General features: G+C 51.5%; 1 protein-coding gene across 1 annotated transcript; it reads right to left on the reverse strand.

Moving 5' to 3' along the window:
- Positions 1-4,163: 4,163 nt before the first annotated feature.
- ISM2 (isthmin 2) lies at positions 4,164-22,414 on the reverse strand. Its single transcript, XM_088057946.1, has 6 exons — positions 22,080-22,414; positions 7,959-8,216; positions 7,103-7,472; positions 6,156-6,296; positions 5,573-5,650; positions 4,164-5,120 (listed from the first exon to the last, which is right to left on the reverse strand). The coding sequence occupies exons 1-6, from the start codon at positions 22,218-22,220 to the stop codon at positions 4,603-4,605; spliced, it is 1,506 nt and encodes a 501-aa protein (XP_087914072.1). The 5' UTR covers positions 22,221-22,414; the 3' UTR covers positions 4,164-4,602.
- Between the last annotated feature and the right edge of the window lie 2,892 nt (positions 22,415-25,306).

The following is a 25,306-nucleotide window of genomic DNA, read 5'->3' on the forward strand; positions in this document are numbered from 1 at the left end:
AAAAAAAGAAAATTACATTACCACTGGTCCTGTAAAAGACAAGTTTAGAAGACAAGTTTAGGATCAAAAATTTTTTGACCAAGTGGAAAAGTGAGGTCAGCAAGACTACAGCTGAAAACCTGCAGCATGTTGGGGTTTGGTTTTTTTCTAGTCTTCTCCAGAGGCGTGCCACCAGCACAGAAGACTAATGTAACCACACAGTGGGGTGTGTCCCTTGACAGGCCAGAACAGGGGTGTCTGAAAGGTTTGTTTCTTCTCTAGAACTACAGTTTTAACTCAAGATCCACAGACCACAGTCACACCTTGCTCTTTCCTAGGTTTTTGTGTGCTTTCTAAGAAACAGATTCTTGGAGCTGGGGCCCTGAAAAAAATCAGTCAGGTAATGGGATCTCTGTTGCTGTAAACATGTTCCTACAAAATCTCATATTCATCCCTGAGAGATGGGCTTTACTCACCCCACCCGTGCCCCAGCAAAACCTGGGCACTGCTCCTTCTATGTGCAAACAAACACCACTGCACACTGGATGCCTGGGGACTGGTCCAGCTCAGCTCCAGTCCAAGCTGGCAGACTAAGATAACTCAACAGCACCTGGTCAAGAAGTTTTGTGTTCAAAGCAGCAGGCAAAAGTGCAGCTTAAGACTCACTCTCTGATTTCAGGTGACATCTCCAGGTCTTCAGCACCTGCAGAAATAGGGGAAGAATTCTTCCTGCTTCATCCTCTGGCTGTGGGATTTCTATATCCCAGGAGTTTCACAGCAGGGTTCATCATCCAACACAGCAAGTACCTTGTTGCAGAGGATAAAAGCACATTAGGCATGTTATATACATAGCACTAACTGCTGACTGCCCCTCCAGGGAAAGCGGGATTTTCTCTGAGCAGAGTGGAGCTCAGCCTGCTCCCCCTGGCTTGGGCTCCATGCAACACTCTTTTTGGTGCTGCAGAAGGCCAGTAGGAAGCCCCTAGCATCCTTCACTGAGAGGAGTCACCTGCTTCCCCCAGGCAGGGGCCAGAAGTGGTGCCAGGCAACTGTGAAGCAGAATCCCGTGCTAGAGTAGCAGATAACCCTTGACAGATATGCAGCCAGCACAAAGCAAAAAGAGCAAGAGAGAAGGAGGGGAAACAGCTGGAAACAGCAAGAGCTTGGAAGTGTTTATGATTTACACGCTTAATTAACAGCAACAAAAAGTTGTGATCACTGGAAAGCTTTGCAAATACCCCTGCTATAATTAGCTGTTGGCTCTGGAGGTGGTTTGCCAAACCAGTTTTTCAGCTGGGATGATGCTGGGGTTTTTTTTCCCCCTTCTTCCATGCTTAATACTCCTGCTGCTTAAAGTGGTGTGCTGGACCATCAGCCAGCATCCAGCTCTGGTCAGGCTGACCATGCAATAAAACCCAAGGTCAGGGCTGGGGCACCAGCAATGCATTTGCTTATCAGCACTGCCCCTGAGGGTCTTCTTGTAGGAGGCTTCCTTCCCTGTAAGCAGAACTTCACATATCCCATGGGCTCCAGATAGTCTTTCTTACCTGTGACTTTTGCAGCCAGACAACTTCAAATGCAAATGTTAAGGGAAGGAAGCAAAGCCATCAGGGCCCCAGCTGGGGCTGGGAACCCAAGACATAGTATCATCCCTCTCAACCAAAATAAATAGCAACACATGCTTCAGTCACAACTGAATGACATCAGCATGACATAGACATATATAAAGTGCTTTATTGCAGCATCAGGTTAAAGAACTCTTCTCTGTGAAGTTCTGTAGGAATAAAAGACATTTTATATATATATTATATATATAAAAAACCAATAAACTTAAGGAGAGGAAGCTTAGTGATTCATCACTTAAATAGCAGTGGGCTGGACAGAATCTTTGATGGGATATAAAAATAAACACTTGCTTAATGTCTGCTTTTCTCATGGTGTTCTGCAAAGCCTCACGGTGTGTAAGGTGCTTGTATGAGGAACAACAATGCTTGTTTCTCATGCTCCAGTTTGTGCCTGCATTGTCCAAACCACATAGGCAGCAAAGCAGAACAGCTACTTGGCTTTCAACTAGCTTTAGTGGGGGCATCAGGGAACGAGGAAGTACCAATGCAAGAAATTTTTTTACTTGCCCTTGGACAGGAACTCCAGTTATTACAGAAATTACAAGTTTTTTTCTGGGAGTTAGACAGGTTGACATAGCCAGTGTACAGAAGAGGAGGGTAAAAATCCTGGGTAACACTCGTACTGTAAGAACACTTCCTTAGAGAGCAGCCACCCTAACCAATAAATTGGTTGAGCTTTTGCAAGTCTTCTTCAAGAAAGACTGTAGAAGTCCTGCTGCCATGCATGGGTCCAAGACTGAGCACTAGGCACATTCAACAGGAGGTTGCTTTAAAGAAGTCTGCATTGATGGTAAATAAACTCCACTGAGAGTCTGATGATGTTAATGATGGTGTATGGTATGGCAGTGGCCATATGCTCTGCTGAATGATTGCAGTTAACAAACTTATCCTTCCATGGCTGCAGACGCTCAATTTGTTTGTTTCCATGTCTCTTGCTGAGGCTCCCTGGCTCCCAGAACCAAGCCACCAGATCACTGTCACCTCCTCTTGACCACCTCTGTATGACCTACCTCTTTGCCAGAATCTAGTGAGTGAATGACCATCTGGGCTAGAGAACAAGTAGTGATCATGAAAATGTACCAAGGTCTAGGTCTCCATCCATGCTTATTTGGTTCTCTTCCTTCTCACCATTTACAGAACACTGGTCATCTCAGACTGCATGTCTGTTGGGAAATGGATGATGTCTGCCTGTATTTTGACAGAACCCATATCCAGAGCCTAGGGATACAGGGGTATCATAATACTTGAGTAAGAATAATTCAGTGATAACTTCATTAATACTTTTGTTTTACCAGCTATGAAGTCTTAGGCATGGATGACCAAGGATGCAATATTCTATCAGTAACCAAGGCAAACGGATCAACATACACTCAACAGATACAAAAACACCCCCATAAAGACTCCCCAAGAGCTTTCAGACTGAGGATATTCACTGAGGCTGGAGAAAGCTCCTGTAAGAAGGACAGAGAGCACAGAATGGTCAACTAATGACCTCTGCAACCAGTCATTTGGTTCAACAGTGCCCTGCAGAAGTAAACAGAGTAGCTAGCAGCCTTGCATGAAACCTCTAGTGTAGAAATTACTCCATTCTTCTTCATGTGTGCTTGACTTTTATTTCCCCTGATGCATAAAATTTGTTAAATAAAAGCTATAAATTTTCTGCCAGTTCAGCAACTGAATGTCCAGGGACAAAGGTGCTCAGCCTAGTTTCTCTGCAGAAAAGCTTCAAAAATATGCTGGGAGACACTGCCATGGACCTGTGAAAAGCTGAATAAAACCCAGGCAGGATCAAAGTGCCAACAGAAAGCATCACAATCCCTGATCTGTGGACACCAGGCATTGACATTCTTAGCACATGTGTGTCTCCCTCCTCTGGAGCCACAGTTGGATGAGCCTGGCCTGGAAGCAAGGCTAAGGGGTCCATGGCCCACTTTATCTGGGCTGCCTCCACATAGGGACCTGGGCAGACACAGAATGGAGAAGCTGGGAACATGGGCAGACTGAGCATGGAGCAGGGCTTGACTCAGTGCTTTTTGCTCCTCACCAGCAACGGCATGAGCAGTGGCCAAGGTGCCTCCTGCCCCTGGCAGGGCTGTGAGTGGGAAACACAGGACTTTCTTTTGAGCTGTGTCACAAGAGCTCCTGAGACCCTCTGGGGACTGCCAAGAGGCTAAGGTCTGGTAGAAGGCTAGTGCTGTGACTTGCACAGATGCTACCACCCTGTTCCCTCAAGCACCAAGGCAGAGGGGCTGAAATGCACACGAGTGGTGTGTCCCCATGATGACCTCCTCTGAGGTCCACCTACATGTAGCTTTGGCAGCCAGAACCCTCATGGCTAGACAATCTTGCCAAAGAAGCCCAGGCAGCCAGTCCCCTCCTGCCCCACAGCCCCCCCCAGACCCACAGACCCTGATAAGCCTTTCCCTGCTCCTTCCCAACCGTGCATGCACAAACCCAAGGATGGGGAAGGCCCTGCTCTGTATGCATGGCTGGAACAGCCCTGCACTCTCTAGGAAGACCTACCCCCGGTTTCAGACATAAACCAGCATGTGCCAGGGCAGATGTACAGACAAGAGCAGGCAGCCATGCCTGCGGCAGCTCTTCAGATGTGGTGTGAAGCCAGCAGGAGCTGAGCCCACTTCACCTTGTGCTCAGCTCTCAGGCTGCGCTGAAAGGTCATAGAGAACAAAAGCAGCCAGGAGCAGTCCCTTGTTCCCTTTATACCTCCCAGACCCCGCTGCTCTCCACATGCCAGCCCAGGAGCCCTAGACTGCAGGACTGCCCTGGGTGGCACGGCAGGGACTGCACCACAATAACCTCCAGCACCCTCAGAAATCGGAGTGGGGCTGAGACACCCCTCTGAGGGGATGAGACAGATGGCACATCTTCCCCATTTTGCCTGGCACCACTGAGGAGCCCATGAGCAGGGTCAGGGCTGGCCAGGCTGTGCAGGGGTGCGAGCCAGTGGTGGTGGTGGCATCTTTGAGAGCAGCTGTGGCTAGTACTCCTTGGCCTCCTGCAGCTGGGACAGGTACTCCTCCTCGGCGGGGTTGTCAGCACACCGCTGGCCATTGTTGGGGGGCCGGACGGCGTGATACCGGCTCCAGTCACCCTTGCAAAGGATCCAGGGCAGCATGTCCACCTTGTAGTGCAGCTCCGGAGAGAACTCGGTGCTGATGAGGTTGGGGACACCGGCCCCCTTGCCACGGGTGATGAGGCGGGTGTGCTCATCGTAGCAGCAGTGCTGGGCAGCCAGGGTGGTGCTGTCCAGGGAGAGCATGGAGCGCAGGCAGAAGCGTGCCGTCGGCTTGTAGATGTCCAGGCGCTCCTTGGGGCCGCTGGCATCCCGCCATCGGAAGCTCTTGCCCCGCTGCTCGTCCCGCAGGTTGACAGCACTGTAGACGGCCTCCAGCGGGTAGGAGCAGGGGCAGCTGGGCAGGTCAGTCAGTACCTTGCTCAGGTACTTGGTGAGGAAGTCGCTCTTGCAGTTCAGCCACTTCTCACAGCTGTCCACCTCTGTGGGGAGGGTACCAAAAGGGTGAGGGCATGCGCACTCTGCAACCCACTTTTTACCCAGCTGCCATTTGCCTGAAGCCATGCCAACACCACCAGCAGAACCTGCAACCACCTGGCAGGAGCATCCAGGCTCTTGGGACGAGCTGGAGCCCAGGCTCCATCCCCAAGGCATGACAGAGGGAAGGGGTTTTGTGCTGAGGCCAGGCTGGCAACATTCCCTCACGGGAGAGGGCAAGTGGCAGGCTGGCCTCAGCCACAGAACCCTAAAGCAGGACTGTGTTGTTCCAGGGCTGTGGGAGCAACTGGGTTTCCCAGCATGACCACTGAAGCCTGCACATGGCAGTGCTCTGGATGACTTAGGTCTGGACCCCTTGGCAGAGCCCTCCCCACCAGCCAGCTATGACCCTCCCAAGGTCTGTGACTGAAGCCCCCAGCGCAAAGCAGAGGCTGACCTGAGTTGAACAGCTCTGTAGTGTTGTCACTTTTGAAAGGTGTCTCCTCTGTGGGGAAGACCATTTCTCCTTCTGCTCCTTGATACAGAAAAAAAACAAAACAAAGAGCCTGGTTGAACACCGGGAGGAACGGTGGTTTTATTCCCTCTGTATGTGCACCAGACACTGTCCATCTCCCAGCCCCTCTCCTGCCACTTCTTTGGTAACATGGCCCTGTGTTTGGAAGGAAGAGCCAGCAGCCAGACTGGCCCAACAGAAGCTGTTAGTTATGTAAATCCCAGTGGATAGAGCTGGATCTCAATATGCCTCAGGAGAGGATTTCAAGCTCCCAATGTGAGAGAGGTGCTAGAGGTCACACACCAAATGTGTGTGATTCCATCTCTACCACGCCTGGGCCCCACAACTCCCTGGGGAGACAAGAAGCCCAGTCATAGCTTCTTTGTGGAAACAAAGCCCCATGGTCATTAGCCCTGATCACATTAAACATAACTAATTCTTGAAGCACGAGCAAGGCCCATCCTGCAGCAGTGGGGACCAGCTCAAGTCAGACAGTACCCAAGGACTGATAAGACCAGGGGCTTACCAGGGCAGTGTGTCAGATCACAGGTCCTCGACTCTGTTGCTGTGCAGGCATAGCCACAGGACCGGGTCCTCTTCTGGTTACCACTGCCACAGGTGATGCTGCAAGGGGACCATGGGCTCCATTCCTCCTCATCTTCATAGTCTGTGTACAGCAGGGAAGAGGCAGAGAGTGATGGATCCCAGCAAAGCTTCTGGCAGGAGGGGAGACAGCAGCCACCTGGCACCTCCCTCAGCTCTGCCCCCATCCCTGAACAGGGACAGTGCTGCCAGGGGCACATGGAGGTGCCCAGCCACACAATGTCAAGGGCCAGCCAACACCATCCTTACTGCCAACCCCAGGGAAGCAGCCCTGAGCAAGGGCTCTCATTCTCAGAGCTTTGCTCCCATTCATACCAACCCAAACAGGTATCGCTGCCCACCCCCACATGGCCTAGCACACTGACCATGATGCTGAACATCACGTACTAGCAAAGGTTAGCTGGTTTTGGGGTCAGGGTCAGGAAGCTGCAGGAGGGAGCTGCTGGGGTGCCCTGGCCCAGCTGCCCACTAGAATCTGCCATCTAGCTCTCTGCAGCTCTTCTCTTGGGGGACACCCAGGTCTGTAGAAAAGGCTTCTGGCACTGATGTCACTACAGGGACCTGAGTCAACGGCAGCAGCACTTGTCATTAAACATTTACATTTTATGTCTCATCTGAGCATGCCTGCACTAGAGTCCATGCTCCAGTGCCATTACATGCAAGGACAATTCCCACCAGGACACTGGCATGTCTGACTGCTGGCAGCCCCAGCTGAGTGTGCTGGCCTTGCTCCTTGGCATGCTTGCTTATTTTTTAAGTAGGGGCTGAGCACCAGTGCACTGTGACCCCTGGTGCAGAGCTGTGGGCCAGGCAGGACAGGGGAGGGCATTGCTGGTCTGCAGGGCAGCTGCATGTGCCAAGAGAACTCACCGTAATTGTATTTTTCCTTAAAGATCCAGTTCTTCTGCCCAGGCCATCGCTGGTCCCAGTTACTGCCTACTCCACTAAGCATGGACTCCTCCTCATATTCTGCTGTGTAATCTTCCTCTTCATCATCATCCTCTTCTTCCTCCTCCCTGTCCCCTACATCCAGGTTGTCCTCTTCCTCCTCTTCCTCCTCCTCTTCATCTTCCTCCTCCTCCTCCCCCTCAGCAGGGTCAGTGTATTCCCAGAAGAGGGGCCAGAACAGGTCCTTGTGAGACAGCCACTCAGAGGATGTCAGAGACCAGTCATTACTTGTCTCCTTCAGCAAGTCCATCTCCATCTCAGCCTGAGGATCATCCACCACTTCAATGGTCACCTGGTGGGCAGATATGAGGCAAGGCAGTGAGCTGGGGCACAGCCCCTGGACAGACCTACCAGACCGTGTGCTGGTTCCCAGCCCAAGAGACCAGAGACACTCTGGGCTGCAGGACCATATGAAGAGCGTAAACAGTCTCTACTCATCCAGAGGGACTGAGTAGGGACAGAGTGGGAAGAACAGGGGAGCTGGTGGTCACCCACAGGGGAAAACGCCACCCTCAGAAATTGAGGTCACCCACGTTAGGAGGATTTACTCCTGCTCTGTGAAAAGGGGTTGGGGGGGGGGGGAAATTCCTCAGTCAACGAGCTTCTCCATGCCAGCTATGTGCAGCTGGTAGTCACCAAGAAAACAGATGACAGTGGCCACACAGACCCTGCTCATGAGATCTTTTCTCTTAAGGAACCAAATGAAGCTGGAGAGCATCCCTTTCACCACAGTGCTCACCCACATCCCCCCTGTGGCCTTCCCAGACCCACTCCCCACCTGGATGTTGGGGTTCTGTGCACTCAAGTCCACATTGGCCAGCCCTGGCAAGTTCTGCAGGTCCAGCATGAAGGGCAGGCTCTCCTGGCCAGCACCACTGGGCTGGGGCAGTGCTGGGTTCCTGGCAGCCTGCTGAGCCACCCCTCTGCGCCTGTGCCGCCGCGAGCCAGCCTGCCCGCTCCGCCTCAGCCCCCGCGCCTTGCCCGATGGTGGCAGCTCCTCGTCCCCTGCTGAACGGGGGTTGGATGATGCTGAGACCTGGAGAGGGAAGAGTCAGAGAGAACATCTCTTGAGGGTGGCAGTGCAGGGCAGGGAGCAAACTGCTGCCCAGTAAAGATGGGTCTGGTCTCCTGCCCCAGGCAGTTCCTCCACCCCATCTTACTGCAACATCAGGATAGCAATTAACCTGTTAATCTATCAAGTTAATAAAAGTGCCCTGTGCTGTGCCAGTGCTCAGTTCTGATGCATCTGAGCCTACAGGTGTGTTCAGACTGGTACTTCCCAAACCCATGACCACCCTCTCTGCATCCCTCTGCTGTCCCATTGCCCATCTTGCCTGGCTTTCCACTTCTAACTCTCCCTTTTTAGCTATTTCTCAGTCCCTGGAAATGGGTTAATATCAAGGGATGCTTCTGGTCACAGAGTTACCACAGGTCATGTTTAATAATCTTGTATATTTATGTAAGAAGTTTATAACCAGGACTTTATGACAAAGGGGAAAACCTCACCCAAATAAATTGTTCTGTGGTATTGGTATTAGGGCAGATTACTTCAAGCAACACAGGTTTAATAGAAACTTCTGATGGTGCCCAAAGGCTACCACAAAGATGGAAAGAAGCTGCTGGCAGATATAACCCAGCTACCTTTAGCTCTCTGGGAAAGGGAAGATGCCCAGCCAAACAAGTCAACAAAACTCACTTGCGAGTGCTGCCAATGGCTCTGAGTGCTGCTGCCATTCCAGGGGCACATGGCTCGCCCTCCAGCCCCAGGAGGAGGAGCAGGGGTAGCAGACAGGGAGCCTCGCCCGAGAGGCAGCACCAGTCATCCGGGGGGCCAGGGAGGTGGCCAGCAAATGCTGCCAAATGTCTGTGCTCGCAGCGAGTTCCCACGTTCCTCGTCCCGCACTCGGTGCACGCTGGCACGACAGAGCGTGACTCCAGGGGCGAGCAGGCTCCAGTGTGCCCAAGAAACCCGAGATGGGAACAACTGGCAAAGCCCCCCTCGGGGCACGGGCGTCCTTGGGAAGGTCTGCAGGGCCCCGCAGCTCAAGGCTGAGAGCAGAGGTGCCCGAACTCCCAGCACCTCCGCCAGTGTCTGCCTATTTCTGGCTGCCCAGCTGAAAACCCCTTTTGTTCCCAAGCTCTCACCCTTCGCGTCAGCCCAGTCGAGAGCCGTGGGATTAACCAAGAGCATGGAGTGCCCCCTCCCCACGGCGCCGGGCGGGGGGGGACGCAGAGAGGCATTTCTACCTGCAATTAGAGCCAGATGGTTTGGGGAAGGACTCCCCTCCCTTTCATCCTGATCACTGGAGCACTTCAAAGGCAGCTGGAGCCTAGCCAGACTCTCATGAGCGCACACAGCCCGTCCCCAGCCCTGTCCCTGTACATCAAAGCCCGCGATCCCTCCATCCCCGGGGGAGGGAAAAGAGCAGCAGGGACGCTGCTGGTCCCTTGGCTGCAGCCCAGAGCAGGCTGAACGCAGGGAAGGGCCGGTGACAGACTTCACCAGATGGGCCCGGAGGAGAGAGGGCTGCAGAGAGGACAGAACCTGGGCTGCCCAGAGAGAGCGTTGGGGGCTTGCCCCTCTCCCTGGCCTGGAGGACTCCTGTGGCACTGCTGGTAGCAAACCTGAGCAGAAAGACACCCCTGCATACACCTTCCCCTCCCAGCTCCCTCTGTCCTCATCCAAACCACAACGGTTTTAGGAAGAATGTATGGGAATGATGCCTGGCTCTGTCTCAGCCTATTTCTGAGTGCCTTTGCCCTTTGCTAGGTCTTCTGTCATGTCCCAGGAGTCCTTGACAAGGAACAAGGAGCCCCAGTGGAACAAAATCAGCAAGGGAGGCTGAGCAGACAAACCTAGCCATGTCCCAGTGCTGGCTGCGTGACACTGCCTGCTGGTGCTGGGTTTGCTGCCAGCTGCACATGCCCAACACAACCCCTGCACAAGAGACTGACATCAGCCCTGCAAGGCTGGTCTACCTGCCTAATTTGCAAAGAGCTTATTGGGCTGGGTAAGCTCCTTTCACACACAACCCAAAATAAATACACATGGAAAGTGAGGTCTCTACAAGATCTGAGCTCACCTAAGGACACTAAGCAAGCAAGCCAGGAACAGACTCAAAGTCACCAAATTTACACTCAGTGCCTAATTTAGATTTTATGCCCAAACAAGTTCAAGAAATTCAGGGTACTGTTCCCACAGGAGAATGTAAAACTGCTCCAGGGGAATTGGCTGCAAGAGTGTTGCAGGGCAAACAGAACTCCCTCAGCTCCCAGATACTCTGGAGGCATAAGCACAACAGGGGTGGCAACCCTGGATGGCCAAGAGCCCTTCAGCAATGGTCACTACAATGTACCACCCAACGCTTCCCTCCTGTTGCCATCTGCATCGCTCTGAAGCTTTGCTGGGTTAAAATCTATCCCTGCATCAGATGACCCTCCATCAGGCTCAGTGTCCTGCCCCATGGACAATCAATCCATGGATTTAACAAGCTATTAGAAGGCCCAGTGCTCCCTCCAGGTCAGAGCATCCATGCATCAGATTTGTCTTCTCCAAGTCACCAAGGGTCCCCTGACAGCCACATAAGCAGCTGTCCTTGAGGTTTGCACTCCTGCACCCTCTCCTCCTCTGCTTCTCCAAGGAGCAGCAGGATAAAGCCATCAAGCCTGGAGCTAAGCCATTGCAGTGGGCAGAGGGAAGAGAAGACTTGGTTTGTCCAGAGGGAGCACTCCATTCCCCTGCTCTCTGTAGAGCACAGGAGAAAGTCTGCAAACCATGGGAGAGCTGGTCATCAGCAGCTCCCTTCTCCTTCCACCACCATGGAAGCAGACTGCTGGGAAACCATCAATGTCTTGTGGGTGAGTTCCAGCCTTCTCCTGCGACCAGCCAGCACCAAGCAAAGGAAAAAGCTGAACAAGGAATTGCCACAGCTGCTCCTGTTTACACTTGGCACATCCTACCTGGCTGGGGATAAGGGTAACCAGGGCAGGAACCTGAGAGAAGCTCTGGGGCAGCACTCAGGAAAGAGCATGAACTTTCCATTTGTGAAGATCATGTTTTGACTATAAGGCTATAAGCAGGATCACACCTGCCTACCTACCAGCCCAGGAGCCCTTCCCAGATAGTCCAGGCTGTCCCACGTGTAGGACTGGCCACTAAAACACCCTGAGGCACTAGCTTAGAAGAGGTGTTTGGAAGGGGAAGTAACTCATTAGCAATTCACCCCAGTGTCATGTCTACTTTGTACATAACATGGGCAACAAGGCATCTGGAAAAGGTGTGGGAAAAGGCACACATCATTTCTCTGGAGACTAAAGGCTGACATTTTTCTATTTCTAGTCCATACACCTCTATTAGGATTGCTCAAAAATCTGGAGATGATGAAGAGAGCAACCACAAAAACATTTCAAGGGATGGAAAGACTTTTCCAGTGAAAGACTTGTACAATTCAATTTGTTTGTCATGCTGAAAAAAGAAAGCAATGACTCAGTTTTCCAATTCTTTAAGGCAGTAATCCATCAGGCACCAGAGACTCTATAATCCAGAACAGAAACACATAATAGGAAGCAATGTGCCCCAGTGAAAGGCAAACAAATTTAACTGAGGAATAAGGTTTTTAATGCCATAGGTAATTAAGCACAGGAACAATTAACAAGGAAAGTGACAATTTCTCTTGTGGAGACTGTCAAACCCACATCACTGGGCTCAATGTGTGAGTACTGCAACTGCACTATGGAAGAAATTCAAGGCTCTAGTAATTTCTTCTGCTCTTAGAACTTGTGATTTTGCTAGAAATGTCTGTAAGGCTTTGAGCTAAATCTGGGTTAAGGAAGCAAATGACTGATGTTCACGTGCTGCAACTCTTACCATTAGAGACATGACATCTCAGATCCTACAGCAGTTTAAAACCAGAAAACATCATCAGACTAGTTCCTGTGCTGTACTGCACTTCGGCAACCAGGGTCACTACCACACTGCCCCTTACACAGCCACAGGTACTTGTCCCTCCAGCACGTTCCTCAGCATCTCTGTAGGCGTTGCAAGCTGCAGAGCACCAGCAGTGCTCTTTGTAACTACATACACTGCTGAGCAGAGCTGCCCCTCATCATGGGGTTAAACCAACCCAAGTACATTTGAGAGAACTCCCCTGGCAGTGAAGCACTGCTAGAGCTTGTGCATCAGCAGCCAGTGGAGCAAGGAAGTCACCAGCACAGGACAAGCTCAGAGGATGCAGCTTCTACCCACACCTATCCCAAGCCAATTATCGAGCACATAAACTCATTCAGCTTGAGCCAAAGAAACCTGTGCACACGGCAGTCAGATCAGAGGCAACATTCAGGCTGTGCTTTGGGCTAGTTAACACTGCAGTGAAGAAAATGACGTATTTGCTAAAGGCTGGTATCACACTGAGCTATAATTATAAGGAATGGGGGCTTTTGTTGCTTAATCATTACTGCTTGTGTTAGGTTTCCTTTGAACAGTTTTACCATGCTGTATTGAAACAAGAAACCACCAAAAGAACTATTGATCTTTTCCTGAATAGACCTTCCTTCTCTTTCCCCCAAGCTCTCTCCAACATTATTTTAAAATTTGTCTGTTGCAAACTTGCACACTTAAGAATTAGTCACGTACAATTTTTAAATTTTTTTTTAACTATAAAACTTTTCTTTTTAGATTTACCTAAATGAGCCGCAAGGATGTGGAGAAACTATTTAAAAAAATTATATTTGGACTGAAATTGGACAGGAACAACTCCAGAGCAGGATTTTACTATAAAGCTATGGAAGTAGAGAAGACTGGTTGGTTGCCTTAGAAGGAAACCCAGCATGTCTGGGTTAGCTCTGGGGCTGCAGTTTGCAGAAAGGCTCATGACAATTTTTGCTGGTGGGATGGGCAGAAAGGGAGGTTTCTCTAGTGTCAACAGGTAACACTGTTGTCTCTTTAAAATAAAGTAAGGTTGAACAGCAGGGTAATCACCAGGAACAAATGCAGTATGCCATGATGCCTCCCTCCCATACTACATACTTTCTCCTCTATGAGGCACTGCTCAAATAAAGGGCTTTTTTAGCCCAGCCAGCTGAAACCACCGCAGCCTCCTGAGGGCTGTAGTTTGATCCTCCTGGCTCATAACCCATCCACCAGCACATAACCTGTCTACTGGCACTTTTTCAGCCAGATGGAAAATCCATGGGACACACATTAGGCAAGTGACCTCTGCCACCCATCAGCTCATCACCCACTTAAGGGATTTCCCAGAGCCATGACAGAGCACAGCATCCTCCAGAGGTGTCAAGAGCTGGGTGGGTACCTAGGAGATAACAGGGAAGGTAAACATGCCACTCAGTTCCTGTTACTGTCTGTGAGACCTTCGGAGCCTCAATCAAAGCTATCAGATCCAACACATTTAGACTTATGGGCAGGTGGCTTAGCAGAAGCTATCACTCAGGATTTTGACATGTGAGCTCTGGAAGATCTCCCAGGGGTAATTTAAAGAGGTTAACACCTCCAGTTGCCTCCCTCTTCTTGTGCCCTGGGTTACACTCCTGTCTGCAAAGGGGCTGTGGCACAGGTGAAGAGCAGAACAGAGACTTCCCAAATGCTGTACTATCTGGTCCACCTCAGGATCAACTTACACAGGTGCTGTGGGGGCAGTTATTGGCTTGCTTGTTTGTTTCTGTTGGTTTGTTCTTTTCTTTTAATAAAGACTCCCTTTAGGTTTTAGGAGAGTTCTACAAAGTGCTCATGGAACAGATGAGGCACTTGCTTATCGTGCATACATGGGCAGATCCTGTTTAGGACAGACCAGCAGGAGCCAGCAGCAAACTGTGGGCTGTGCAGATAATTATTACACCCTCATGATTATAATTTTCATGCAGTTATCAAAATACTTTAGATCATATGGTATCACTTTCTTTTCTAACTAGTTCATTCCAACTGTCTTGGGTAGGGAGCTGCAGGAGGCAGCATCAAAGGCTTCCTCGTGTTTCACATTTATTTTCATGTCTCACACTTGCAACAACTATAATCTCAAAACTCTTTCCAAGGTCAGTGACTCAGTTGCCCCTGAGGCAGAGCCAGCCCTGGAGCAGAAGACACCACAGCATGGAAAAGCAGCAGCACACAGCACCATGAGGAGCAAGGACACAGCATAGTGGACTCTGTGTAAGACCAAAAATGAGGAGGTTGTCCAGACTACTGAGACTGCTCCTCAGCATGCATCCCGCTGGCACAGCCCAGCTCCTCTCAGCACAGTCAGCTCTCCTGTGGGTGTGCTCCTCGCTCCCCCTGATCCCTTGCGACACAAGGAGGAAGAGCAGCAGCCTCGTGGCCTTTCCCCTCACCATGCCAAGCTGTTGCCCTCCTCATGCAGATCAGGGTTGTTCGACTGACAGGTGCTTCTCTACCATAAACATCTTCTCACTCTTTAACACTGACCAAATTTCTTTGCCTGCAAAACTCCCATTTTTCAGACGAAGAAAACATGTTCCTCAGGCAGCCTGTGACAAGGCCAGGCACACATGCGGGTCTCCCACGTTGCACTTGGAGAAGATTCACCACAGCTCAGCTTCTTCTCCCCACCTGCCCTGAAGGGGGAACTGGTCTGCTTCCTACTCAGATGAACCACGCAGGCCTTGTGGTGGAGAAGCTGGAGCATATCCTTGGCACTGTGGATACATCCCAGCACAGCAGATGGGGCTGTCCTCGCACCAGAGACTCTGCCCAAGAGCACAGTCCCAAGGGCCAATTCTTGATGGCTGGTGCTTGCTGCAAGGACAGCAGCCGGTGGCAAGGCACCCATTACTTGAAGACCCTGAGACTTCTGCTCAGTCACGGTGGGAGCAAGGCCTCCACAGAGGCTGCATGGAGAGGTCCCCACGAGAGATGAACAGACACACATCCACATCTTCTGGTGGTCTCTGACAAATGCTCCTGCTAGGACACATGGTTTCTGTTAACATAGTTGAGCAGTAACACACATAAGCTCCCAGTGCATCAGAGGGAGTCACTGCTAACTCGTTCCAGCTCTAAACCTCATGTGCTTCAGTAACCATTAACTTGTTCCAGCTAATGATCTGCATTTGCTAGTCTGCACACCCTAACTCCCACTGCTCCAGCTGCTGCTTCCTTGCCTGCCATAGCCTAGATGAAACTGCAAAAGAAGAAAACCCGAAATATCGCAAAGCAGGTGTAGAAACTGCCAGGACCAGATCAACACCAGCCTCCCCTGCTGGCTAGAAGAGGTGGGGGAGGGAATCACAGGTAGGATGGACTGCAGGGGGCACCTGCTCCCCTTGTCTCACGAAAGGTGCAAGCATTGGGGTAATTAATGCAGCCAACCAAACAAATGCAAATCCAACAGGGATCCCTTCAAAATGGGCACCTGAGCCAGACCTGGAGTATCTCCACGCCCTGCACAGGAAGGGATCCAGGCAGGGATGCTGCATCTTATCCTCCTGAACAGGCAAAGCTGGGATGACTCTCAGCCAGCAGTCCCTGCCCCAGGTGCTTGGGTACAGCTCCCCAGCCTGGGGTCAAGCTCAACTCCCCTCCCCAGCCAGCTTTGATTTTAAGGAGCCAGCAGCCTTAGCATGTAATAAAACCACAGTGTCTCCAGAGGGGAAGGTGCTGGGAACTGCATACATGAAGACATCTGTACAACACCTCGTCTCAATGGAACTGCTCATGGTACAGCACAGTGCAGCTGGAACTCCCTGTTATTTTGGCTGCTATGGGAATGGCTGCAGGTGAAGGGGAGGGCAGGGAGGACAGCAGGAGGGAGTGCCAAAGTGTTGAGGAAGAGAGGACATCCCAGGGAAGCCAAGAGAAGTCAATTTTCCACATGGGGCACGTCCCACAGCACCTCCAGGCCTCCCAGCAAACACTGCCTCCTCAGCCAGCAGGTACCTGGGGGCTCAGCTGCTGGGAAAGAGCCGGGGCTGCCTTGCTCAGCCTTGGCTGGGGCTGCCAGGGCTGGGACGGAAGGTGGCTCACCTGAAGGGTACTGTACCCATGTGACAGCCTCCTGCTGAGCCCTGAGTGGTAGTGGCTCTCTTGGGACATGTCTTGGGACATGTTCCCACACCTGCCTTGCAGCCCAAGTCCTGAGTGCTAGATAAGAGCCTGAAAGACCAGGCCAACCACCAGCTCCTAATCCAAGATAAACCCATGTCTCACCACCTCCTCCCTGTATGCATAGATGTTTCCTGGCTGCCTGAAGCCAGGTCTCTACCTTGTGCCTGTCTTGTGGTGCTCAGGGGACAGCAGAAGGCAGCAATTTACTGCATTTTGTTCCCTTTGAAGTTGTATCATTGCCCTGGAGACTAAACCAGCCTGAACCCCAAGACGCATTGGTGCCCTTCATGTCAAGGGCCACCCAGGACTCAGAAGCAGGTAGGTTACCATATTTTTGGTGTCTCCATCTCGTAAGTACTGAGGTGAGAGTACATCTCAAACAACTTCTCAGACAAGCTCCTGGAGTCCCTTCGTGGAAGGAACATGGAGAAACTGAATTGCTTGGAAGCAACACAGGCAGGCTGACTTTTATAGCTGGCCACATAAAAGCATCAGGCTGCTCAATGAAGGTTCCTTGCAAAAACATTTCACCAAAACAAGCAAACAAACTAGCAAAGTAGTCCTTACACTGCACTTTTGCAAGCTTCTGTCTGAAACAAATCTGATTTAACAGTGAAATATGCCGCAATCTCTTCCTTGCTCCAGTATACTATATAAAATCTGAGCCTCTGGCTGACAACATTTGCTTTGAAGGAGCTGGACAGCACAGGTACACCTTGCTGGCCTGTCTGCAGCTCAGACTGTCCTCAGGCTTCCCTAAGGGAAGTATCAGGCTTCTTGTTTTGAGCATTATTTTGAGAGGAAGAATACTTACTGCTACTGTGGACCAGTTTGCACTCCCTACCCCTAAGACACAAGAGGAAAGCCGGAATTGCTCTCCATCTTGCTCCCTCTTCCACCCCACTGGGAAGGATCATGGCTGGAGGCAGGATGAGTCCTCCAGCTTGACTGTCTTAGGGGAAAGGGTCTGCACGAGCTGGACAATTTTGGGAACCCTGAGAGTGCAGGGCAGTAGCCTGTGGGGCGATTTATACCTAATCTCTTCCCCTTACATGTGCCTTTTACAGGAACCCCTTTGATTGTAACAATGGGAACGCAGCAGACCTATTTGTGCAGTGAAAATGGAAGAAGCCCCCTTGTTGGGCAGCTTCCCTACACCCGGCTCGCCTTTGTTTCTGCTGCCGTCTCAGCCCCAGGGCGGGAGGGTTTTCAACTGTGTTGACTAAGATAATTTGGCACTTCTCAAAAGAGAATTTGCTACAAAGGGCGAAGTACCTCCCTGCGCACAAAGAGCCCCTTTCAGGGCGGAAGGATGCTTCAGTGAACGTTTTGTACCCACAAATCCGACCTCCGCCAAGGACAAAGCCAGGGACAAGAACGCTTAATTGCTGAAGAAACGAAAAGGTAAAAAGCACATCCTCGGGCAAAATGACTCTGCTACTGACACAGCCCGCAGTGGCTGCGGGGATCCGGCTGTGCAGGCAGCCAGCACCGAGCCAGCTGTCCCCGCTCTGCCGCAGCTGGGCTCTCCCGAGAGGCCACAAGGTGCTCCCCACGGGGGACACAAGCTGGACATCCACAGCAGGGCGAGACGGCTCTGGGGAAACTGAGATGCTCTTCTTGGCCAGAGCCCTGAAGGAGTCAAGATGGAGCAAGAGCTGGCGGGGAGGCATAGGTCTGTTCCAGCAGAGCTCTGTGCCTGTGCTACCCATCACCCCAGTGGTTTCCCCAAACCAACGTGTCTTGGCTACATTAGGGCTCCCAAATGACAGGGCTACCCTGACTTAGAGGCGCCTGACAAACTCCACTCAAGCCCAGGTGATATTTCTTTCCCTTTAACGCGTTTTAAATCTAGTACAGCCGCACCACGTCACCTTGGAGCTCCTTCACTCGAGTGTCTGCTGGTATCTCCGGCCATGCTACACATTTAATTCTTAAATTATTTTTAATCAGGTGTAGACCTTCAGTTTTACAAGTAGTTTCCCATTGTTTTTCTCACTGCATAGTTTAACCAGTAAATAAGGAGTAGTGTTGTTACTTCTTTCCTTATTTCTCAGGGACCAGGAGCCAGCCATATCAGGTGCTGCACAAACCCACTGATTTGCAGCCAACTCAGCCTTTATGTTATGCTTGATATTTCTTTTATCGCCTTTCATTATCTCTTATCGCAGATGCCAGATTTGCTTTGCTCACAGCCTCAGAGCAGGGGAAATCCAACAGAAAGTCCCAGCCCTGCAGTGACATCCTGGGCGCTTTGGGGAGTTTGCTAACATTGCTCTTGGGCTCCTCTCAAGAATGGTTCCCTCCTGGAAAAGAAAACCCACCAAGCCCACCAGAGCTGTACTGGGGGGGCTGGACCCTCCATAAAATACTGTTTGCTCTGCCTCACCCCAGCAGCACCGGGATGCTCCTACACCCCTGTCACCATCCCCGCCGGCACGGTTATTCCTATGCACAACTATTGAAACTCTTGTGTCAGTTCACACAGATTTAATCACTCCTAATGTTAACTTGATCACTCCTGACTTCGTAGTGTGTTAGTGCTGTGGCTGTTTTCTATTTACCAGAAGAGCACCGTAACTTACTGGCATCAGCTGGAAAGAATCCTAACTTCTATTATCAACGTTCAGGGCCAATATTTTGAAATCCAGTGAGTTTATCAAAACATATTTTTTTCATTTATACCTCTTGACTTCATAAATGAACAAACAAACCATTAAGTGATGTGATGAGTTCTACCTTGTCTCCACAAAGGACACAAGCTTTTCCAAATATTAAGTTATCCAGATCTGAAGAGCCACTTAACCATCAGTGCTCCATCCTGCCACATTTCTGCCCACATCAAAGTATGATGCATCCAACCTGCAAAAGCATTCTTTAAACCCCTGTTGTACAGCTGTGTGCTGTTTCTGAACCCACCCGCCTTCCCAAACATCACCAACAAACCTCCAAATGAGCAGGTGTCTTCTCTTGTTAGATTCAATTCAAAGTTCCAAAAGAAAACTCCCTTTCAACATTTTCATCCTGCCTTTTCAACCTCTAGTCAAACAGACTGAAGAAATAGCAAAATATTCTCACTACATCTGTTGTTTATGCTGAGCACAGTATATGTGTCAAAAAAAAGCAAAGTTTTGCTGAACAGTGTCATTGCTGAGATAATGTAAATGCCAAGTATTTGCTCCTCTGGTAATGACTGGAAATACTGGATCCTGATTGAGGTACAGGACTTCGGACACACCAATAAGGCTAACATCCAAAAACAAAGCATGTGTTCCCTCCATCCTTCCTACAATAATAAGACTTTCTGTCTCTAAAAATTTACTGAAAAACTTACTTGTTCTAATTTTTCTAAACTATTTTAGTATAGAAGTCTAACTCTAAGACTCAGCACATATTACAAAAATTCCCATTCAATTCTAAAACAAGGAAAAATGTTTGCTTTAAACAAAGTTATTAAATTAAAATAAGTCCAAGTTATGTAATTGTTTAATGGTTTTGATTGTCTATCTGCTCTGCTTTGTCATTTCTATTTTTCTCCTCACAGCCCCCTTCATTCTACCCACATCTGTAGGGCATTACCCGTAGTGTAACCAATACTCCAGCTGTGGCTGCCCTGCTGCCATAGAAACAGGACATATCAGTGCTGCAACAGGAACCATCTGTGTGTATGACCCAAAATCACTCTGGATTTTTTTAACCACCATGCTGCTGTGCTTGTGCTCTCTGCTTTAGTTCAAACAGCTGGGCATGACTACTCTAAATTGTCTCCTGCATCCACCAGAAAGAGGATCTCATCCCAAAACACAGCTAGGAGACACATGCCAATACCTACTGCTTCCTCCCTGCCATGAGAACTGTGCCCCCAGAACTCTGAGGGATGCAGGGTGCAGCAGACTGCCAGAGGAATCCATTCTTCGACCTCCTCCTTGCTCCTAACCTCCACTCTCAAACCTTTGCCTATACCCCTCCTGCATGTTTGTATTTCTGCAAGAAGCAAAGGTCCCGGGGACAGAGGCCGCGCTGTGTAAGTGCCGTGTGTGATCTTTGGCTGGCCGCACAACGCTCCCCATTCACAGCCATTCACAAACCGCGACTGACAGCAGCTCACATGCTCTCCCATGTATTTTAGATGTCAGATAAAAAGGAGCCTGAGACTGCGCTGCAGGGTCCCGTGGTGGGGGCATGCACAACTTCCCAACAGACAGCTTGTCCCTATCCTTGGTCCCTGCAACAGGGCTGCAATACCTTCCTGGATTTCAAGTGTAAATCCCTACTCCTGCAGCTGGAGCCTGAGGTCACTCTGCCTGACATTTGTCTGGCAACTGAAGCAGCATCTACGTCTATGGTTGAAGTTTTGCTAGCAAAGTACAGCATCAACATGGCATTACCAGCACTACAGCACATCATCCCCCGCAGTTTTCTTTGCATCTGTTCTGTCCATGCTCCACTCAATACCATCACCAGACTTGACTAGTGGTACTTGGCTGGATGCAGCCTCTCTTGTCCCTTAGCCAAGCATTCCATGTGGCAGATTCCCTCCTCACACTTGTGCCCTAGCCTTCATGCTGGAATGGAGTTTAGTGCACCCGACAGGAGCTGCCAGCATGACTCCTCCACAGATCAGACCTTGGTTTGGCATGAACTTACAATTCGGTACATTCCCATCACTTTGCACCTCCTCTCCCAATCTGACTGACACTGGAGATGAAATCTGCTGCTTTCCATCCTGCTGCATATCGCCAGCAAGGACGGAGCTGCTCTTACCCTGTTCTGCTCAAACTCCTCCGATCATCACTTTTCTCAATCATTCCTTTCAAATACTTGCAGCAGCAGCAGCATTCTTTGAAAGAGCACTTTCTAAACACAGCTCTGCTGCCTGAATGACTTTTCCTCCAAAAAATAATTTCCAGATGGAAAACAGCTCGTTTCAACCATCCAATAGTCTTCCTTACTACCCGCTCTCCCGGTAGTTTCTTTCCCGTTCCATTCCCGTCATCCGCATCAGGCTCCACCACTTGGCTTCCAGTCTGACCAGTGCCTCATTGCCTGCTGAAGTTTCCCCTTCCACAGTGCGCGCCCGGCAGCCAGCGCGGGCCAGGATCCGGCACTCCGAGGAGCGAGAGGCGCAGCCCGGGACATCCATCCCCTCCTCGCGGCCGGGGGGCTCCCAGGGCCGCCTGCCCCGGGGGCACTGCGGGGCGCAGGCTGCCGGCATGAGAAGGGAGTATGGCCGCTCCGGAACCTGCCCCGGGGGCGTTTCGGCGGGGAGGGGAGGAGAGATGATGGCTGAAATCTATCGTGTCTTAGGTTTCTGCTAGAGGAGATTTGGTGTTCCTGGCAGGGCACCAACTGCTAATTCCACTGCACCCGGACCCCTCTCTCCCACCTGGGATGCTGGCTGCCGGAGGCAACAGATCTTCCCGGGCACCGGGTCACGGCACTCGGCCCCGAACTCAAAGCCTAAAGCATTCCCTTTCCTTCATCCTCTGTGCGGTGCGAAGACCTGAGGCTTCCCGAGAATCCCGCAGGCCAGGAAAGGGCTCTGCCCCTCAGCGAGCGAGGAAACAGCCGATAAGAGGGGGGCCCCTGCTTCTCCCCGCGGCTGCTTCTCTCCCCGGAGCTCTGGGCGGCCGCAGGACACGTGTTGGATGCTGCTCCCGTCCGAGACGCACAGCTACCTCCGAGGGAGCCCCAGTGACCGCCCAGGTGGCCGGCTTTCCCGGCTCTCCCTCGGCTTTCCTGGGCACGGGAGGGGGTGCAGAAGCTGAGGAAGAGCTCGCCCTAGCACCCTCCCGGCTCTCCGTATTTCCCCAAAGATCGCCCTACCTCCGCCAGCTTGGAGCTCCTCTCCCTCGGGGTATTGCTGCGCTGTTTCCCTCTCACGGGCAGCCCTCTCACCGCAGCCAGGAAAGTTGTCAGGAAGACGAATCCGAGGATGAGCACGACTTTCCCTCTAATCAGAGGCATCTCTCCCTTCCTCTCTCTCCACCTCGTGCGTCCAGGGCAGGAGGTCTGGCAGCACGCCCGCCCTTAATGCTCCAAATCCTGTCCTCTGAGAGGAGCAGTAAAAACGTAAAAAAAAAAAAATTATATCTTGTCTATGTATATTTAAACCACCGGAGCCGGGAAGCGCGGTGCCCCGCGGGCAGGGGCCCGGGCCACTCCGCTCCCTCTGATCGCTCTTGCAGTTTGCCGAGCACCTTCCGCTGTCGCGGCTCCGCCGGTCGCCTGCCGGTACTGATGCTGAAGGGTAACTCTGAAAAGCTTCACAAATGTGTGCGGGCAGGGGGGGGGGGGGGGGGGGGGAGGGAGGGAGAGAGCTTCGGCTCCCCACCCCACTTCCTAATCCTTTCGGCAATCCGATTTCTTTTCCTCCTCTTCTCCTCCCCTCGCCGAGTCACTCCCCGGTGCTGCCGCGGCTCTGCAGGCAACGCCGGGCACCGGAGTGCGGACGGGAGGCCGCTCGGCGGGGAGAGGCTCCTGCTCGCATGAAGAGCGGTCCGGCCCCTCCCGGGCGACCGCCGCGGCTGCCAGCCCCGGGCACGGCCCCGCCGCGCCCCTGCCCCGCTCTGAGGCTGCCGGCACCGCCAGACCTCCCCCCTCTCCCTCCGGGCGCTGCCCCCTCCGGGGCGCCCCCGCCCGCTCTGCTCCTCCCCTCCCGGCAGCTGCATGGCCGGGCCGGCCGCCGCCCCCTCCAGCCGGCGGTGCCCGCGGGGCGCTGCCCCTGCGGCGGGCCCGGCCCGGCCCGGGGCTCTTTGTCCCGCGCCTCGGCGGCGCCGGCCCCGCGCAAGCCCCGCGGCTCCGGGCGCTTCCCGCCGGGGCAGCCCCGCCGGCGCAGCGCCCTCCCGGCGGGGCGGGGCGGCCGCGGGCCCCGGCGGCTCCGGCCCGGCCGCACGAGGCGTGGAGGGAGGATGGAGGAGCCCTGGATGGAGGGGCGGGAGTCGGGACGCGGCCGGGCAGGGGGCTCAGAGCCTACCGCCGCGCCCCCGGGGAAAAGAGCTGGGAAAAGCCGCTCCTTTTCCCCTTTCTCCGAGCGCTAGTCCTGGGGCCGCTCTGAGGGAGGGGGGACGGCCCCCCCCGCTCCAGGCCGGCCCGCAACAGGCAGAAACGGGTCTCTGTGCTCCCTGGTGAAAGCCCCGGCTGTTCCCGAATTGCGGGAGAAAGTTTCTACCACTGAAAAAAGGTCTTCATTCCATGATCTGCTCTCTTCTACGCCGGCAGCATCTTACCCAGCCCTGAAAGCCTGCTGGAAACATGGAGTTTACTGGGGGCGTAGAGAGTATCTTTTCCAGGATTTCCACAGGCGTTCATGAGCCTATGAAAGAAATTAGGGAAAGGACTATAAAAAATTATTAGGGAAGGACACTGAAAGGAGGTTTTGCAGCCCAATGAGGAAAAGTGTCAGCAGTGGCACAGTCCAAGAAAGTGAGACCTAGAAGGGAAAACCCAGCATTTCTACAGCAGCCTTAGCACAAAGCTGCAAATCACCTGGGCGCATTTGTGTACCCACAGCTAAAATCAGGACCTGCATCTCCTTTTCAAACACCGACATCTGGTTTATGCAGACTTAAGGCTGAGATGAATGGAAGGAAATGTTTAAAACAAGACACAAACTGCAAGACAGATGTGAGGTCAAGAATCCCATGCAAGATGGATCAAGAAGCCCTTTCAAACATCTCATTAGCAGCACGGCAGCTGAGAGCAGCCTGACACTCTAACAGCACCCACGGGTAGCAGCCTAGCTTTCAAGCACAGCAGCTTTTTGGGGCCAGCACCAAGCTGGAGCGGGCACTCATCGTGGGAGTGCTGCACGTCAGCAACAGCAGCTACAACTGCAGGCGTCTCTCCGTAACTGAAGTGGCTTTTCTAGACTGCACATCAAAGCTGCTGCTGTACTATGGAGCAGAGACTGCCCAAAACCAGCTAAGCATCCCTCTCGCAAGGTTTCCTGGCTCTGGAGTACAAGGCTAGAGGGGAACAATGAGTTCTGAGCTCTCAAACAGGCTATGGTTTTACCAAGTCATTCCAGTATGAAATTTGTGTGTTGAATTGTTTTGAGGTTTTTATTTTGGGGATGGGTGGGAGAGGGACTGGGAAGGAAGAGGGCTCAGTCTCCTTAACAGGGAAAAGCCTCATTAAGAAAAAAAGTGCCAAAATAATTATATAGTTTTTTTTTTTAAAGTCTTTATTACGCAGAACATAGAATATATTTGAATGATTTTTTTTCCCCAAGCATTTTTTTTCTCCAGTGTTTTTTTAAAACATGCATTGTTATCTTTTTAAAGCCAATGTACCATACATTTGTATTTTTCCCTGCCCACAGAGCATCCATATTCATGTTAATCACAAGTGTAAAAAAAATTAGACATCTGGCATAAAATATTTTGGGGGGGAGCCCATTTAAAAATTTTATCTAAAATGTCTTATCTACAAAAAAATCCAATATATATGTACATTATAGCAACACAGAGGCATAAGAATACAGTGCAATTTAAGATGAAGTGCTGTGACTTAGTGATTCTGCCCAGGGCTTGTGGAAATGTGGGCCACCATTGGCTTTGGGGCTGCTAGCCTAAAGCCTCAGGCTCCAGCATTCCTCAGTTCTCTCTCAAATGGGTCTGCAGTTAATATTGGGAGGCTAGAGATGCATTAAGCTTAATATACCATTAGGGGGTAGCAGAAATACTGTCTGAATAGGATGAGCTTTGGCAAAAAAAAAAAGAAAAAGTTTACAAAGGTCAGACGGTTTGGTGCATGTTTCACCTCACCGTGGGTATTTTTGGAACAGCACCAACCCTTGGCATATTCATGTGAGACCTGTTAACCTGCTGTTGAGGAAATGAATTTGCTAGCTGCCACTGGTTCCAAAGTCCCTGACTGTTTCAGTAGGTCTCCCACTTTCAGCAGCCCAGGAACAAGTCTGGGATGGAACTACACAGGAACTATGTAAGCTACACAGGAACGTTGGTGCAGAGAACTGCACTACTTTTGGCTCTCATATATAGACATCTCCTTAAACAGCTGCTAGCCAGGATCACACACAAATTGAGTTT

The sequence above is a fragment of the Pseudopodoces humilis genome, chromosome 7 (assembly GCF_049639895.1).
Source record: "Pseudopodoces humilis isolate 2021_Gansu_Grassland_sample_001 chromosome 7, ASM4963989v1, whole genome shotgun sequence".
In the NCBI taxonomy this organism is placed as follows: domain Eukaryota; kingdom Metazoa; phylum Chordata; class Aves; order Passeriformes; family Paridae; genus Pseudopodoces; species Pseudopodoces humilis.